The sequence below is a fragment of the Eucyclogobius newberryi genome, unplaced genomic scaffold, assembly GCF_026437365.1.
Source record: "Eucyclogobius newberryi isolate DKJ021-1_F unplaced genomic scaffold, fEucNew1.0.hap1 SCAF_22, whole genome shotgun sequence".
In the NCBI taxonomy this organism is placed as follows: domain Eukaryota; kingdom Metazoa; phylum Chordata; class Actinopteri; order Gobiiformes; family Gobiidae; genus Eucyclogobius; species Eucyclogobius newberryi.
This window is the reverse complement of record NW_027315857.1, coordinates 27,528,715-27,543,689: the sequence shown is the minus strand read 5'-3', so window position 1 is coordinate 27,543,689 and position 14,975 is coordinate 27,528,715. Positions and strand designations below refer to the sequence as shown.

General features: G+C 49.0%; 1 protein-coding gene across 1 annotated transcript in view; it reads left to right on the top strand.

Annotated features, from left to right (window-relative positions):
• Positions 1-14,975, top strand: part of ctc1 (CTS telomere maintenance complex component 1) — a 63,611-nt gene that overhangs the window by 19,154 nt on the left and 29,482 nt on the right. The window contains exons 11-13 of the mRNA XM_072458749.1: positions 10,014-10,279; positions 10,940-11,145; positions 11,695-11,809. Coding sequence (XP_072314850.1) covers positions 10,014-10,279; positions 10,940-11,145; positions 11,695-11,809 — 587 coding nt within the window. The remainder of the gene's footprint in view (positions 1-10,013; positions 10,280-10,939; positions 11,146-11,694; positions 11,810-14,975) is intronic.

Here is a 14,975-nt window from a genome sequence, read left to right as displayed (position 1 = left end):
TAAACATGTGTCCAGGACTTAAACATGTGTCCAAGACATAAACATGTGTCCAGGACTTAAACATGTGTCCAAGACATAAACATGTGTCCAAGACTTAAACATGTGTCCAAGACTTAAACATGTGTCCAAGACTTAAACATGTGTCCAAGACATAAACATGTGTTCAAGACTTAAACATGTGTCCAAGACATAAACATGTGTCCAAGACTTAAACATGTGTCCAAGACATAAACATGTGTTCAAGACTTAAACATGTGTCCAAGACATAAACATGTGTCCAAGACTTAAACATGTGTCCAAGACATAAACATGTGTCCAAGACATAAACATGTGTCCAAGACTTAAACATGTGTCCAAGACTTAAACATGTGTCCAAGACATAAACATGTGTCCAAGACTTAAACATGTGTCCAAGACATAAACATGTGTCCAAGACTTAAACATGTGTCCAAGACTTAAACATGTGTCCAAGACTTAAACATGTGTCCAAGACTTAAACATGTGTCCAAGACTTGAACATGTGTCCAAGACTTGAACATGTGTCCAAGACATGAACATGTGTCCAAGACTTAAACATGTGTCCAAGACATAAACATGTGTCCAAGACTTAAACATGTGTCCAAGACATAAACATGTGTCCAAGACTTAAACATGTGTCCAAGACATAAACATGTGTCCAAGACTTAAACATGTGTCCAAGACTTAAACATGTGTCCAAGACTTAAACATGTGTCCAAGACATAAACATGTGTCCAAGACTTGAACATGTGTCCAAGACATAAACATGTGTCCATGACTTAAACATGTGTCCAAGACTTAAACATGTGTCCAAGACATAAACATGTGTCCAAGACTTAAACATGTGTCCAAGACATAAACATGTGTCCAAGACTTAAACATGTGTCCAAGACATAAACATGTGTCCAAGACTTAAACATGTGTCCAAGACTTAAACATGTGTCCAAGACTTAAACATGTGTCCAAGACATAAACATGTGTCCAAGACTTAAACATGTGTCCAGGACTTAAACATGTGTCCAGGACTTAAACATGTGTCCAAGACATAAACATGTGTCCAAGACATAAACATGTGTCCAAGACTTATACATGTGTCCAAGACATAAACATGTGTCCAAGACTTATACATGTGTCCAAGACTTAAACATGTGTCCAAGACTTAAACATGTGTCCAAGACATAAACATGTGTCCAAGACTTAAACATGTGTCCAAGACATAAACATGTGTCCAAGACTTAAACATGTGTCCAAGACTTAAACATGTGTCCAAGACATAAACATGTGTCCAAGACTTAAACATGTGTCCAGGACTTAAACATGTGTCCAAGACTTAAACATGTGTCCAAGACTTAAACATGTGTCCAAGACATAAACATGTGTCCAAGACTTAAACATGTGTCCAAGACATAAACATGTGTCCAGGACTTAAACATGTGTCCAGGACTTAAACATGTGTCCAAGACTTAAACATGTGTCCAAGACATAAACATGTGTCCAGGACTTAAACATGTGTCCAAGACATAAACATGTGTCCAAGACTTAAACATGTGTCCAAGACTTAAACATGTGTCCAAGACATAAACATGTGTTCAAGACTTAAACATGTGTCCAAGACTTAAACATGTGTCCAAGACATAAACATGTGTCCAAGACTTAAACATGTGTCCAAGACATAAACATGTGTTCAAGACTTAAACATGTGTCCAAGACATAAACATGTGTCCAAGACTTAAACATGTGTCCAAGACATAAACATGTGTCCAAGACTTAAACATGTGTCCAAGACTTAAACATGTGTCCAAGACATAAACATGTGTCCAAGACTTAAACATGTGTCCAAGACATAAACATGTGTCCAAGACTTAAACATGTGTCCAAGACTTAAACATGTGTCCAAGACATAAACATGTGTCCAAGACTTAAACATGTGTCCAAGACATAGACATGTGTCCAGGACTTAAACATGTGTCCAGGACTTAAACATGTGTCCAGGACTTAAACATGTGTCCAAGACATAAACATGTGTCCAGGACTTAAACATGTGTCCAAGACATAAACATGTGTCCAAGACTTAAACATGTGTCCAAGACTTAAACATGTGTCCAAGACATAAACATGTGTCCAAGACTTAAACATGTGTCCAAGACTTAAACATGTGTCCAAGACATAAACATGTGTCCAAGACTTAAACATGTGTCCAAGACATAAACATGTGTTCAAGACTTAAACATGTGTCCAAGACATAAACATGTGTCCAAGACTTAAACATGTGTCCAAGACATAAACATGTGTCCAAGACTTAAACATGTGTCCAAGACTTAAACATGTGTCCAAGACATAAACATGTGTCCAAGACTTAAACATGTGTCCAAGACATAAACATGTGTCCAAAACTTAAACATGTGTCCAAGACTTAAACATGTGTCCAAGACTTAAACATGTGTCCAAGACTTAAACATGTGTCCAAGACTTGAACATGTGTCCAAGACTTAAACATGTGTCCAAGACTTAAACATGTGTCCAAGACATAAACATGTGTCCAAGACTTAAACATGTGTCCAAGACATAAACATGTGTCCAAGACTTAAACATGTGTCCAGGACTTAAACATGTGTCCAAGACTTAAACATGTGTCCAAGACATAAACATGTGTCCAGGACTTAAACATGTGTCCAAGACATAAACATGTGTCCAAGACTTAAACATGTGTCCAAGACTTAAACATGTGTCCAAGACATAAACATGTGTTCAAGACTTAAACATGTGTCCAAGACATAAACATGTGTCCAAGACTTAAACATGTGTCCAAGACATAAACATGTGTTCAAGACTTAAACATGTGTCCAAGACATAAACATGTGTTCAAGACTTAAACATGTGTCCAAGACATAAACATGTGTCCATGACTTAAACATGTGTCCAAGACATAAACATGTGTCCAAGACTTAAACATGTGTCCAAGACTTAAACATGTGTCCAAGACATAAACATGTGTCCAAGACTTAAACATGTGTCCAAGACATAAACATGTGTCCAAGACTTAAACATGTGTCCAAAACTTAAACATGTGTCCAAGACTTAAACATGTGTCCAAGACTTAAACATGTGTCCAAGACTTAAACATGTGTCCAAGACTTAAACATGTGTCCAAGACATAAACATGTGTCCAAGACTTAAACATGTGTCCAAGACATAGACATGTGTCCAGGACTTAAACATGTGTCCAGGACTTAAACATGTGTCCAGGACTTAAACATGTGTCCAAGACATAAACATGTGTCCAGGACTTAAACATGTGTCCAAGACATAAACATGTGTCCAAGACTTAAACATGTGTCCAAGACTTAAACATGTGTCCAAGACATAAACATGTGTCCAAGACTTAAACATGTGTCCAAGACTTAAACATGTGTCCAAGACATAAACATGTGTCCAAGACTTAAACATGTGTCCAAGACATAAACATGTGTTCAAGACTTAAACATGTGTCCAAGACATAAACATGTGTCCAAGACTTAAACATGTGTCCAAGACATAAACATGTGTCCAAGACTTAAACATGTGTCCAAGACTTAAACATGTGTCCAAGACATAAACATGTGTCCAAGACTTAAACATGTGTCCAAGACATAAACATGTGTCCAAAACTTAAACATGTGTCCAAGACTTAAACATGTGTCCAAGACTTAAACATGTGTCCAAGACTTAAACATGTGTCCAAGACTTGAACATGTGTCCAAGACTTAAACATGTGTCCAAGACTTAAACATGTGTCCAAGACATAAACATGTGTCCAAGACTTAAACATGTGTCCAAGACATAAACATGTGTCCAAGACTTAAACATGTGTCCAGGACTTAAACATGTGTCCAAGACTTAAACATGTGTCCAAGACATAAACATGTGTCCAGGACTTAAACATGTGTCCAAGACATAAACATGTGTCCAAGACTTAAACATGTGTCCAAGACTTAAACATGTGTCCAAGACATAAACATGTGTTCAAGACTTAAACATGTGTCCAAGACATAAACATGTGTCCAAGACTTAAACATGTGTCCAAGACATAAACATGTGTTCAAGACTTAAACATGTGTCCAAGACATAAACATGTGTTCAAGACTTAAACATGTGTCCAAGACATAAACATGTGTCCATGACTTAAACATGTGTCCAAGACATAAACATGTGTCCAAGACTTAAACATGTGTCCAAGACTTAAACATGTGTCCAAGACATAAACATGTGTCCAAGACTTAAACATGTGTCCAAGACATAAACATGTGTCCAAGACTTAAACATGTGTCCAAGACTTAAACATGTGTCCAAGACTTAAACATGTGTCCAAGACTTAAACATGTGTCCAAGACTTGAACATGTGTCCAAGACTTAAACATGTGTTAGGGTTTAAACGTCTTTGGCCCTAATAAAGCGTCAGCTGTAGTTTGCACCAGAGTCACAGGGGGCGCTGTCGTCATGGCTGTGGTCATGGCTGTGGTCAGGGCTGTGGTCAGGGCTGTGGTCATGGCTGTCGTCATGGCTGTGGTCAGGGCTGTGGTCATGGCTGTCGTCATGGCTGTGGTCATGGCTGTGGTCATGGCTGTGGTCAGGGCTGTGGTCAGGGCTGTGGTCAGGGCTGTGGTCAGGGCTGTCGTCATGGCTGTCGTCATGGCTGTGGTCAGGGCTGTGGTCATGGCTGTGGTCATGGCTGTCGTCATGGCTGTGGTCATGGCTGTCGTCATGGCTGTGGTCATGGCTGTGGTCATGGCTGTCGTCATGGCTGTGGTCAGGGCTGTGGTCATGGCTGTGGTCATGGCTGTGGTCATGGCTGTGGTCAGGGCTGTGGTCAGGGCTGTGGTCATGGCTGTGGTCATGGCTGTGGTCAGGGCTGTGGTCATGGCTGTCGTCATGGCTGTGGTCAGGGCTGTGGTCATGGCTGTGGTCAGGGCTGTGGTCAGGGCTGTGGTCATGGCTGTCGTCATGGCTGTGGTCATGGCTGTCGTCATGGTTGTGGTCATGGCTGTGGTCAGGGCTGTGGTCATGGCTGTGGTCATGGCTGTGGTCATGGCTGTCGTCATGGCTGTGGTCATGGCTGTGGTCATGGCTGTGGTCATGGCTGTGGTCATGGCTGTCGTCTTGGCTGTCGTCATGGCTGTGGTCATGGCTGTGGTCATGGCTGTGGTCATGGCTGTGGTCAGGGCTGTGGTCAGGGCTGTGGTCATGGCTGTGGTCAGGGCTGTGGTCAGGGCTATGGTCAGGGCTGTGGTCATGGCTGTGGTCATGGCTGTGGTCATGGCTGTCGTCATGGCTGTGGTCATGGCTGTGGTCATGGCTGTGGTCAGGGCTGTGGTCATGGCTGTGGTCAGGGCTGTGGTCATGGCTGTGGTCATGGCTGTGGTCATGGCTGTCGTCATGGCTGTCGTCATGGCTGTCGTCATGGCTGTGGTCATGGCTGTGGTCATGGCTGTGGTCATGGCTGTCGTCATGGCTGTGGTCATGGCTGTGGTCAGGGCTGTGGTCAGGGCTGTGGTCATGGCTGTCGTCATGGCTGTCGTCATGGCTGTGGTCAGGGCTGTGGTCAGGGCTGTGGTCAGGGCTGTCGTCATGGCTTTGGTCATGGCTGTGGTCATGGCTGTGGTCAGGGCTGTGGTCAGGGCTGTGGTCAGGGCTGTGGTCAGGGCTGTGGTCATGGCTGTGGTCATGGCTGTGGTCATGGCTGTCGTCATGGCTGTGGTCATGGCTGTGGTCATGGCTGTGGTCATGGCTGTGGTCATGGCTGTCGTCATGGCTGTGGTCATGGCTGTGGTCATGGCTGTCGTCATGGCTGTGGTCAGGGCTGTGGTCATGGCTGTGGTCAGGTCTGTGGTCATGGCTGTCGTCATGGCTGTGGTCATGGCTGTGGTCATGGCTGTCGTCATGGCTGTGGTCATGGCTGTCGTCATGGCTGTGGTCAGGGCTGTGGTCAGGGCTGTGGTCATGGCTGTGGTCATGGCTGTGGTCAGGGCTGTGGTCATGGCTGTGGTCATGGCTGTCGTCATGGCTGTGGTCATGGCTGTGGTCATGGCTGTGGTCATGGCTGTGGTCATGGCTGTCGTCATGGCTGTCGTCAGGGCTGTGGTCATGGCTGTGGTCATGGCTGTCGTCATGGCTGTGGTCAGGGCTGTGGTCATGGCTGTGGTCATGGCTGTGGTCATGGCTGTCGTCATGGCTGTGGTCAGGGCTGTCGTCATGGCTGTGGTCATGGCTGTCGTCATGGCTGTGGTCATGGCTGTGGTCAGGGCTGTGGTCAGGGCTGTGGTCATGGCTGTGGTCAGGGCTGTGGTCAGGGCTGTGGTCATGGCTGTGGTCAGGGCTGTGGTCATGGCTGTGGTCATGGCTGTCGTCATGGCTGTGGTCATGGCTGTGGTCAGGGCTGTGGTCAGGGCTGTGGTCATGGCTGTCGTCATGGCTGTGGTCATGGCTGTCGTCATGGCTGTGGTCATGGCTGTGGTCAGGGCTGTGGTCAGGGCTGTGGTCATGGCTGTCGTCATGGCTGTGGTCATGGCTGTCGTCATGGCTGTGGTCAGGGCTGTGGTCAGGGCTGTGGTCATGGCTGTGGTCATGGCTGTCGTCATGGCTGTCGTCATGGCTGTGGTCATGGCTGTGGTCAGGGCTGTGGTCATGGCTGTGGTCATGGCTGTCGTCATGGCTGTGGTCATGGCTGTGGTCATGGCTGTGGTCATGGCTGTGGTCAGGGCTGTGGTCATGGCTGTCGTCATGGCTGTGGTCAGGGCTGTGGTCATGGCTGTGGTCATGGCTGTGGTCATGGCTGTCGTCATGGCTGTGGTCAGGGCTGTGGTCATGGCTGTGGTCATGGCTGTCGTCATGGCTGTGGTCATGGCTGTGGTCAGGGCTGTGGTCAGGGCTGTGGTCATGGCTGTGGTCAGGGCTGTGGTCAGGGCTGTGGTCATGGCTGTGGTCAGGGCTGTGGTCATGGCTGTGGTCATGGCTGTCGTCATGGCTGTGGTCATGGCTGTGGTCATGGCTGTGGTCATGGCTGTGGTCATGGCTGTCGTCATGGCTGTGGTCATGGCTGTGGTCAGGGCTGTGGTCATGGCTGTCGTCATGGCTGTGGTCAGGGCTGTGGTCATGGCTGTTGTCATGGCTGTCGTCATGGCTGTGGTCATGGCTGTGGTCAGGGCTGTGGTCAGGGCTGTGGTCAGGGCTGTGGTCATGGCTGTGGTCATGGCTGTGGTCATGGCTGTGGTCAGGGCTGTGGTCAGGGCTGTGGTCAGGGCTGTGGTCATGGCTGTGGTCATGGCTGTGGTCAGGGCTGTGGTCAGGGCTGTGGTCATGGCTGTGGTCATGGCTGTCGTCATGGCTGTGGTCATGGCTGTCGTCATGGCTGTGGTCAGGGCTGTGGTCATGGCTGTGGTCATGGCTGTGGTCATGGCTGTGGTCATGGCTGTGGTCATGGCTGTCGTCATGGCTGTGGTCATGGCTGTCGTCATGGCTGTGGTCATGGCTGTGGTCATGGCTGTGGTCATGGCTGTCGTCATGGCTGTGGTCATGGCTGTGGTCATGGCTGTCGTCATGGCTGTGGTCATGGCTGTGGTCATGGCTGTGGTCATGGCTGTCGTCATGGCTGTTGTCGGGGCTGTGGTCATGGCTGTGGTCATGGCTTTGGTCAGGGCTGTGGTCATGGCTGTCGTCATGGCTGTGGTCATGGCTGTCGTCATGGCTGTGGTCAGGGCTGTGGTCAGGGCTGTGGTCAGGGCTGTGGTCGTGGCTGTGGTCATGGCTGTGGTCAGGGCTGTGGTCATGGCTGTGGTCATGGCTGTGGTCATGGCTGTGGTCATGGCTGTGGTCATGGCTGTGGTCAGGGCTGTGGTCATGGCTGTGGTCATGGCTGTGGTCATGGCTGTGGTCAGGGCTGTGGTCATAGCTGTGGTCATGGCTGTGGTCATGGCTGTGGTCATGGCTGTCGTCATGGCTGTCGTCATGGCTGTCGTCATGGCTGTGGTCATGGCTGTGGTCATGGCTGTCGTCATGGCTGTGGTCATGGCTGTGGTCAGGGCTGTCGTCATGGCTGTCGTCATGGCTGTCGTCATGGCTGTCGTCATGGCTGTGGTCATGGCTGTCGTCATGGCTGTGGTCAGGGCTGTGGTCATGGCTGTCGTCATGGCTGTGGTCAGGGCTGTCGTCATGGCTGTCGTCATGGCTGTGGTCATGGCTGTGGTCAGGGCTGTCGTCATGGCTGTCGTCATGGCTGTCGTCATGGCTGTCGTCATGGCTGTGGTCATGGCTGTCGTCATGGCTGTGGTCAGGGCTGTGGTCATGGCTGTCGTCATGGCTGTGGTCGTGGCTGTGGTCATGGCTGTGGTCATGGCTGTCGTCATGGCTGTGGTCATGGCTGTGGTCATGGCTGTCGTCATGGCTGTGGTCATGGCTGTGGTCAGGGCTGTGGTCATGGCTGTGGTCATGGCTGTGGTCATGGCTGTGGTCAGGGCTGTCGTCATGGCTGTGGTCATGGCTGTGGTCATGGCTGTGGTCATGGCTGTGGTCATGGCTGTGGTCATGGCTGTGGTCATGGCTGTGGTCAGGGCTGTGGTCATGGCTGTGGTCATGGCTGTGGTCATGGCTGTGGTCAGGGCTGTGGTCATAGCTGTGGTCATGGCTGTGGTCATGGCTGTGGTCATGGCTGTCGTCATGGCTGTCGTCATGGCTGTCGTCATGGCTGTCGTCATGGCTGTGGTCATGGCTGTGGTCATGGCTGTCGTCATGGCTGTGGTCATGGCTGTGGTCAGGGCTGTCGTCATGGCTGTCGTCATGGCTGTCGTCATGGCTGTCGTCATGGCTGTGGTCATGGCTGTCGTCATGGCTGTGGTCAGGGCTGTGGTCATGGCTGTCGTCATGGCTGTGGTCAGGGCTGTCGTCATGGCTGTCGTCATGGCTGTGGTCATGGCTGTGGTCAGGGCTGTCGTCATGGCTGTGGTCATGGCTGTGGTCATGGCTGTGGTCATGGCTGTCGTCATGGCTGTCGTCATGGCTGTGGTCATGGCTGTCGTCATGGCTGTGGTCATGGCTGTGGTCAGGGCTGTCGTCATGGCTGTGGTCATGGCTGTGGTCATGGCTGTCGTCATGGCTGTGGTCATGGCTGTCGTCATGGCTGTGGTCATGGCTGTGGTCATGGCTGTGGTCATGGCTGTCGTCATGGCTGTGGTCATGGCTGTGGTCATGGCTGTGGTCATGGCTGTCGTCATGGCTGTGGTCATGGCTGTCGTCATGGCTGTGGTCAGGGCTGTGGTCATGGCTGTCGTCATGGCTGTGGTCATGGCTGTGGTCATGGCTGTCGTCATGGCTGTGGTCATGGCTGTGGTCATGGCTGTGGTCATGGCTGTCGTCATGGCTGTCGTCATGGCTGTGGTCATGGCTGTGGTCATGGCTGTGGTCATGGCTGTGGTCATGGCTGTGGTCATGGCTGTGGTCATGGCTGTGGTCATGGCTGTGGTCATGGCTGTGGTCAGGGCTGTCGTCATGGCTGTGGTCATGGCTGTGGTCATGGCTGTGGTCATGGCTGTGGTCATGGCTGTCGTCATGGCTGTGGTCATGGCTGTGGTCATGGCTGTGGTCATGGCTGTGGTCATGGCTGTGGTCATGGCTGTGGTCATGGCTGTGGTCAGGGCTGTCGTCATGGCTGTGGTCATGGCTGTGGTCATGGCTGTGGTCATGGCTGTGGTCATGGCTGTGGTCAGGGCTGTGGTCATGGCTGTGGTCATGGCTGTGGTCATGGCTGTGGTCATGGCTGTCGTCATGGCTGTGGTCATGGCTGTGGTCAGGGCTGTGGTCATGGCTGTGGTCATGGCTGTGGTCATGGCTGTGGTCATGGCTGTGGTCATGGCTGTCGTCATGGCTGTGGTCATGGCTGTGGTCATGGCTGTGGTCATGGCTGTGGTCATGGCTGTGGTCATGGCTGTGATGCACTCAGATCATTACTTTTGTCTCTCTCTCCTCAGTGTGGCTCCGCCCCCTCGCTCCCGCACATGCTCAGTCTGTCCTCGCTTCGCTCCTGGCTGCTCTCCCTCTGCTGGTCGACTCTGACCCTGCGCTCTCTGCTGCCTCCTGATGGACAGAGTCTGAACTGCAGCCAGCTCAACGCAGCTCTGTCCTGGTCCAGAGTCTGCCTCGGATCAGACCTCAGGGGCCTCAGGGGCCTCGGGGGCCTCGGGGACCAGGGGCCGGGCCTCGGGGACCAGGGGCCTCCTGCAGACCTTAACATGGGGTAAGATTGTCTTCTCAGAGTGAGGCTTTATTTGTGTCGTTTCATACACAAGACAAAGAGCTTCACAACAGGAAATGCATTCAAACCACAGACATGACAGACACACACACAGCATTCTCTCTTCCTCATGTTTATTTGACGTTGCCATGGTGACAGGCGTCTCCAGGATGGACACATCACTTTTAGATTGATTCTTTCCCATATCAGCGCTCTATCTGCAAACTAAAGGGTTAAAGGGTTTCATCATTGGTCCAGGAGTGTTCTCAGTCGTATCATCTGGACTCAGACGTTTTGACCTCATCCAAGAGTCATTCTCACCCCCCCCCCCCCAGTGGGCGGGGCTTACTCAGACTCGAGCCACAGATTGAGAATGACTCTTGGGTGAGTTTATTGTGGCGGGACAGAGCGTGAACACACACACGACACTATAGTATGTGCAGAGAGCGCCCTCTTCTGGTGGTGCTCTGTGGTGTTCATGTCTCTCCTGGTGTGCAGAGAGCGCCCTCTTCTGGTGGTGCTCTGTGGTGTTCATGTCTCTCCTGGTGTGCAGAGAGCGCCCTCTTCTGGTGGTGCTCTGTGGTGTTCATGTCTCTCCTGGTGTGCAGAGAGCGCCCTCTTCTGGTGGTGCTCTGTGGTGTTCATGTCTCTCCTGGTGTGCAGAGAGCGCCCTCTTCTGGTGGTGGCTCTGCTGCAGTTTCCGTCTCCGAGATCTGAGGCCCAAAGTTTGGAGCTGCGAGACTCCACCGGGACCGTAACGTGTGTAATGACGGAGGGTCGGGACCGGGACCAGGACCAGGACCAGGACCAGGACCAGGACCAGGACCAGGACCAGGACCAGATGGCAGTGTTCAACACGGCCTGGATCGGTACAGACGCTTGTATTTTCATTTCACAAAAGTATAATTGGTGTTAAAGTGTAATATATGTGTCCAGTTAAATCCACTCCATGTTGTTCTTGTGTTTGTTTGTTTGTTTGTTTGTTTGTTATGTTCGACCAGAGTTGAAAAGTATTTGGAAATAATCAATGGCAAAATCAATACCATCGATCCAATGACACCAGAGGTACGAGTCGCATCCTTCAATGTCAACGACTCTGAACCGCATCAAACGACAAACGTGCGACAAACGTGCGACAAACGTGCGACAAACGTGCGACAAACGTGCGACAAACGTGTGCGACAAACATGAAAAAAAGCAAAGTCAATTGTGTTGTTTCTATGCTGATGTCATGGAGCTGACCCTGAACCACTCTGAGGGAACCCTGACCCCTGACCTGTGGAGGAGAGTGGAACCTTCACATTCAGCTACATTAGTGAGATGAACACTAGGGGGCGCCAGTGTCATGTGGAGGAAATGAACACACACACAAAAAAAGAGTTTAAGAAGATGATAAAATGCTGGGTTCTGATTGGCAGGCTGTCTGGTCTGTGTGCATCACTTCACCATGGTAACGGAACGGTTCATCCAATCAGAGTTTCCCTCCTTCCAACACCTGGATCAAGAACGCTTTATCTCCCACAAAGACGCCAGGTAAGACCTAGTTTAGACCTGGTTTAGACCTGGTTTAGACCTGGTTTAGACCTGGTTTAGACCTGGTTTAGACCTGGTTTAGACCTGGTTTAGACCTAGTTTAGACCTGGTTTAGACCTGGTTTAGACCTGGTTTAGACCTGGTTTAGACCTGGTTTAGACCTGGTTTAGTCCTGGTTTAGTCCTGGTTTAGACCTGGTTTAGACCTGGTTTAGTCCTGGTTTAGTCCTGGTTTAGACCTGGTTTAGACCTGGTTTAGACCTGGTTTAGACCTGGTTTAGTCCTGGTTTAGACCTGGTTTAGACCTGGTTTAGTCCTGGTTTAGACATGGTTTAGTCCTGGTTTAGTCCTGGTTTAGTCCTGGTTTAGTCCTGGTTTAGACCTGGTTTAGACCTGGTTTAGACCTGGTTTAGACCTGCTTTAGACCTGCTTTAGTCCTGGTTTAGACCTGGTTTAGTCCTGGTTTAGACCTGTTTTAGACCTGGTTTAGACCTGGTTTAGTCCTGGTTTAGACCTGGTTTAGACCTGGTTTAGACCTGGTTTAGACCTGGTTTAGTCCTGGTTTAGTCCTGGTTTGGACCTGGTTTAGTCCTGGTTTAGTCCTGGTTTAGACCTGGTTTAGTCCTGGTTTAGTCCTGGTTTAGACCTGGTTTAGTCCTGGTTTAGACCTGGTTTAGACCTGGTTTAGTCCTGGTTTAGACCTGGTTTAGACCTGGTTTAGTCCTGGTTTAGACCTGGTTTAGTCCTGGTTTAGACCTGGTTTAGACCTGGTTTAGTCCTGGTTTAGACCTGGTTTAGACCTGGTTTAGTCCTGGTTTAGACCTGGTTTAGACCTGGTTTAGACCTGGTTTAGACCTGCTTTAGTCCTGGTTTAGACCTGGTTTAGACCTGGTTTAGACCTGGTTTAGTCCTGGTTTAGTCCTGCTTTAGTCCTGGTTTAGTCCTGGTTTAGACCTGCTTTAGTCCTGGTTTAGACCTGTTTTAGACCTGGTTTAGACCTGTTTTAGACCTGGTTTAGACCTGGTTTAGTCCTGGTTTAGACCTGGTTTAGACCTGGTTTAGACCTGGTTTAGTCCTGGTTTAGTCCTGGTTTAGACCTGGTTTAGTCCTGGTTTAGACCTGGTTTAGACCTGGTTTAGTCCTGGTTTAGACCTGGTTTAGTCCTGGTTTAGTCCTGGTTTAGACCTGGTTTAGTCCTGGTTTAGTCCTGGTTTAGTCCTGGTTTAGACCTGGTTTAGTCCTGGTTTAGACCTGGTTTTGTCCTGGTTTAGTCCTGGTTTAGTCCTGGTTTAGACCTGCTTTAGACCTGGTTTAGTCCTGGTTTAGACCTGTTTTAGACCTGGTTTAGTCCTGGTTTAGTCCTGGTTTAGACCTGGTTTAGACCTGGTTTAGTCCTGGTTTAGACCTGGTTTAGACCTGGTTTAGACCTGGTTTAGACCTGGTTTAGTCCTGGTTTAGACCTGGTTTAGTCCTGGTTTAGTCCTGGTTTAGACCTGGTTTAGTCCTGGTTTAGTCCTGGTTTAGTCCTGGTTTAGACCTGGTTTAGACCTGGTTTAGTCCTGGTTTAGACCTGGTTTAGACCTGGTTTAGTCCTGGTTTAGTCCTGGTTTAGTCCTGGTTTAGTCCTGGTTTAGACCTGGTTTAGTCCTGGTTTAGACCTGGTTTAGTCCTGGTTTAGTCCTGGTTTAGACCTGGTTTAGACCTGGTTTAGACCTGGTTTAGACCTGGTTTAGTCCTGGTTTAGACCTGTTTTAGACCTGTTTTAGACCTGGTTTAGACCTGGTTTAGTCCTGGTTTAGACCTGGTTTAGACCTGGTTTAGTCCTGGTTTAGACCTGGTTTAGACCTGGTTTAGTCCTGGTTTAGACCTGGTTTAGTCCTGGTTTAGACCTGGTTTAGTCCTGGTTTAGACCTGGTTTAGACCTGGTTTAGACCTGGTTTAGTCCTGGTTTAGTCCTGGTTTAGACCTGGTTTAGACCTGGTTTAGTCCTGGTTTAGTCCTGGTTTAGACCTGGTTTAGACCTGGTTTAGACCTGGTTTAGTCCTGGTTTAGTCCTGGTTTAGACCTGGTTTAGACCTGGTTTAGACCTGGTTTAGACCTGGTTTAGTCCTGGTTTAGTCCTGGTTTAGACCTGGTTTAGTCCTGGTTTAGACCTGGTTTAGACCTGGTTTAGACCTGGTTTAGACCTGGTTTAGACCTGGTTTAGTCCTGGTTTAGACCTGGTTTAGACCTGGTTTAGTCCTGGTTTAGACCTGTTTTAGACCTGGTTTAGTCCTGGTTTAGTCCTGGTTTAGACCTGGTTTAGTCCTGGTTTAGTCCTGGTTTAGACCTGGTTTAGTCCTGGTTTAGACCTGGTTTAGACCTGGTTTAGTCCTGGTTTAGACCTGTTTTAGACCTGGTTTAGTCCTGGTTTAGTCCTGGTTTAGACCTGGTTTAGTCCTGGTTTAGTCCTGGTTTAGTCCTGGTTTAGTCCTGGTTTAGACCTGTTTTAGACCTGGTTTAGTCCTGGTTTAGTCCTGGTTTAGACCTGGTTTAGACCTGTTTTAGACCTGGTTTAGTCCTGGTTTAGTCCTGGTTTAGACCTGGTTTAGTCCTGGTTTAGTCCTGGTTTAGACCTGGTTTAGTCCTGGTTTAGACCTGGTTTAGACCTGGTTTAGTCCTGGTTTAGACCTGTTTTAGACCTGGTTTAGTCCTGGTTTAGTGCTGGTTTAGACCTGGTTTAGTCCTGGTTTAGTCCTGGTTTAGTCCTGGTTTAGACCTGGTTTAATCCTGGTTTAGACCTGGTTTAGTCCTGGTTTAGTCCTGGTTTAGTCCTGGTTTAGTCCTGGTTTAGTCCTGGTTTAGACCTGGTTTAGTCCTGGTTTAGACCTGTTTTAGTCCTGGTTTAGACCTGGTTTAGACCTGGTTTAGTCCTGGTTTAGACCTGGTTTAGACCTGGTTTAGACCTGGTTTAGTCCTGGTTTAGACCTGGTTTAGACCTGGTTTAGTCCTGGTTTAGTCCTGGTTTAGACCTGGTTTAGACCTGGTTTAGACCTGGTTTAGTCCTGGTTTAGACCTGGTTTAGACCTGGTTTAGACCTGGTTTAGACCTGGTTTAGTCCTGGTTTAGTCCTGGTTTAGACCTGGTTTAGTCCTGGTTTAGACCTGGTTTAGACCTGGTTTAGACCT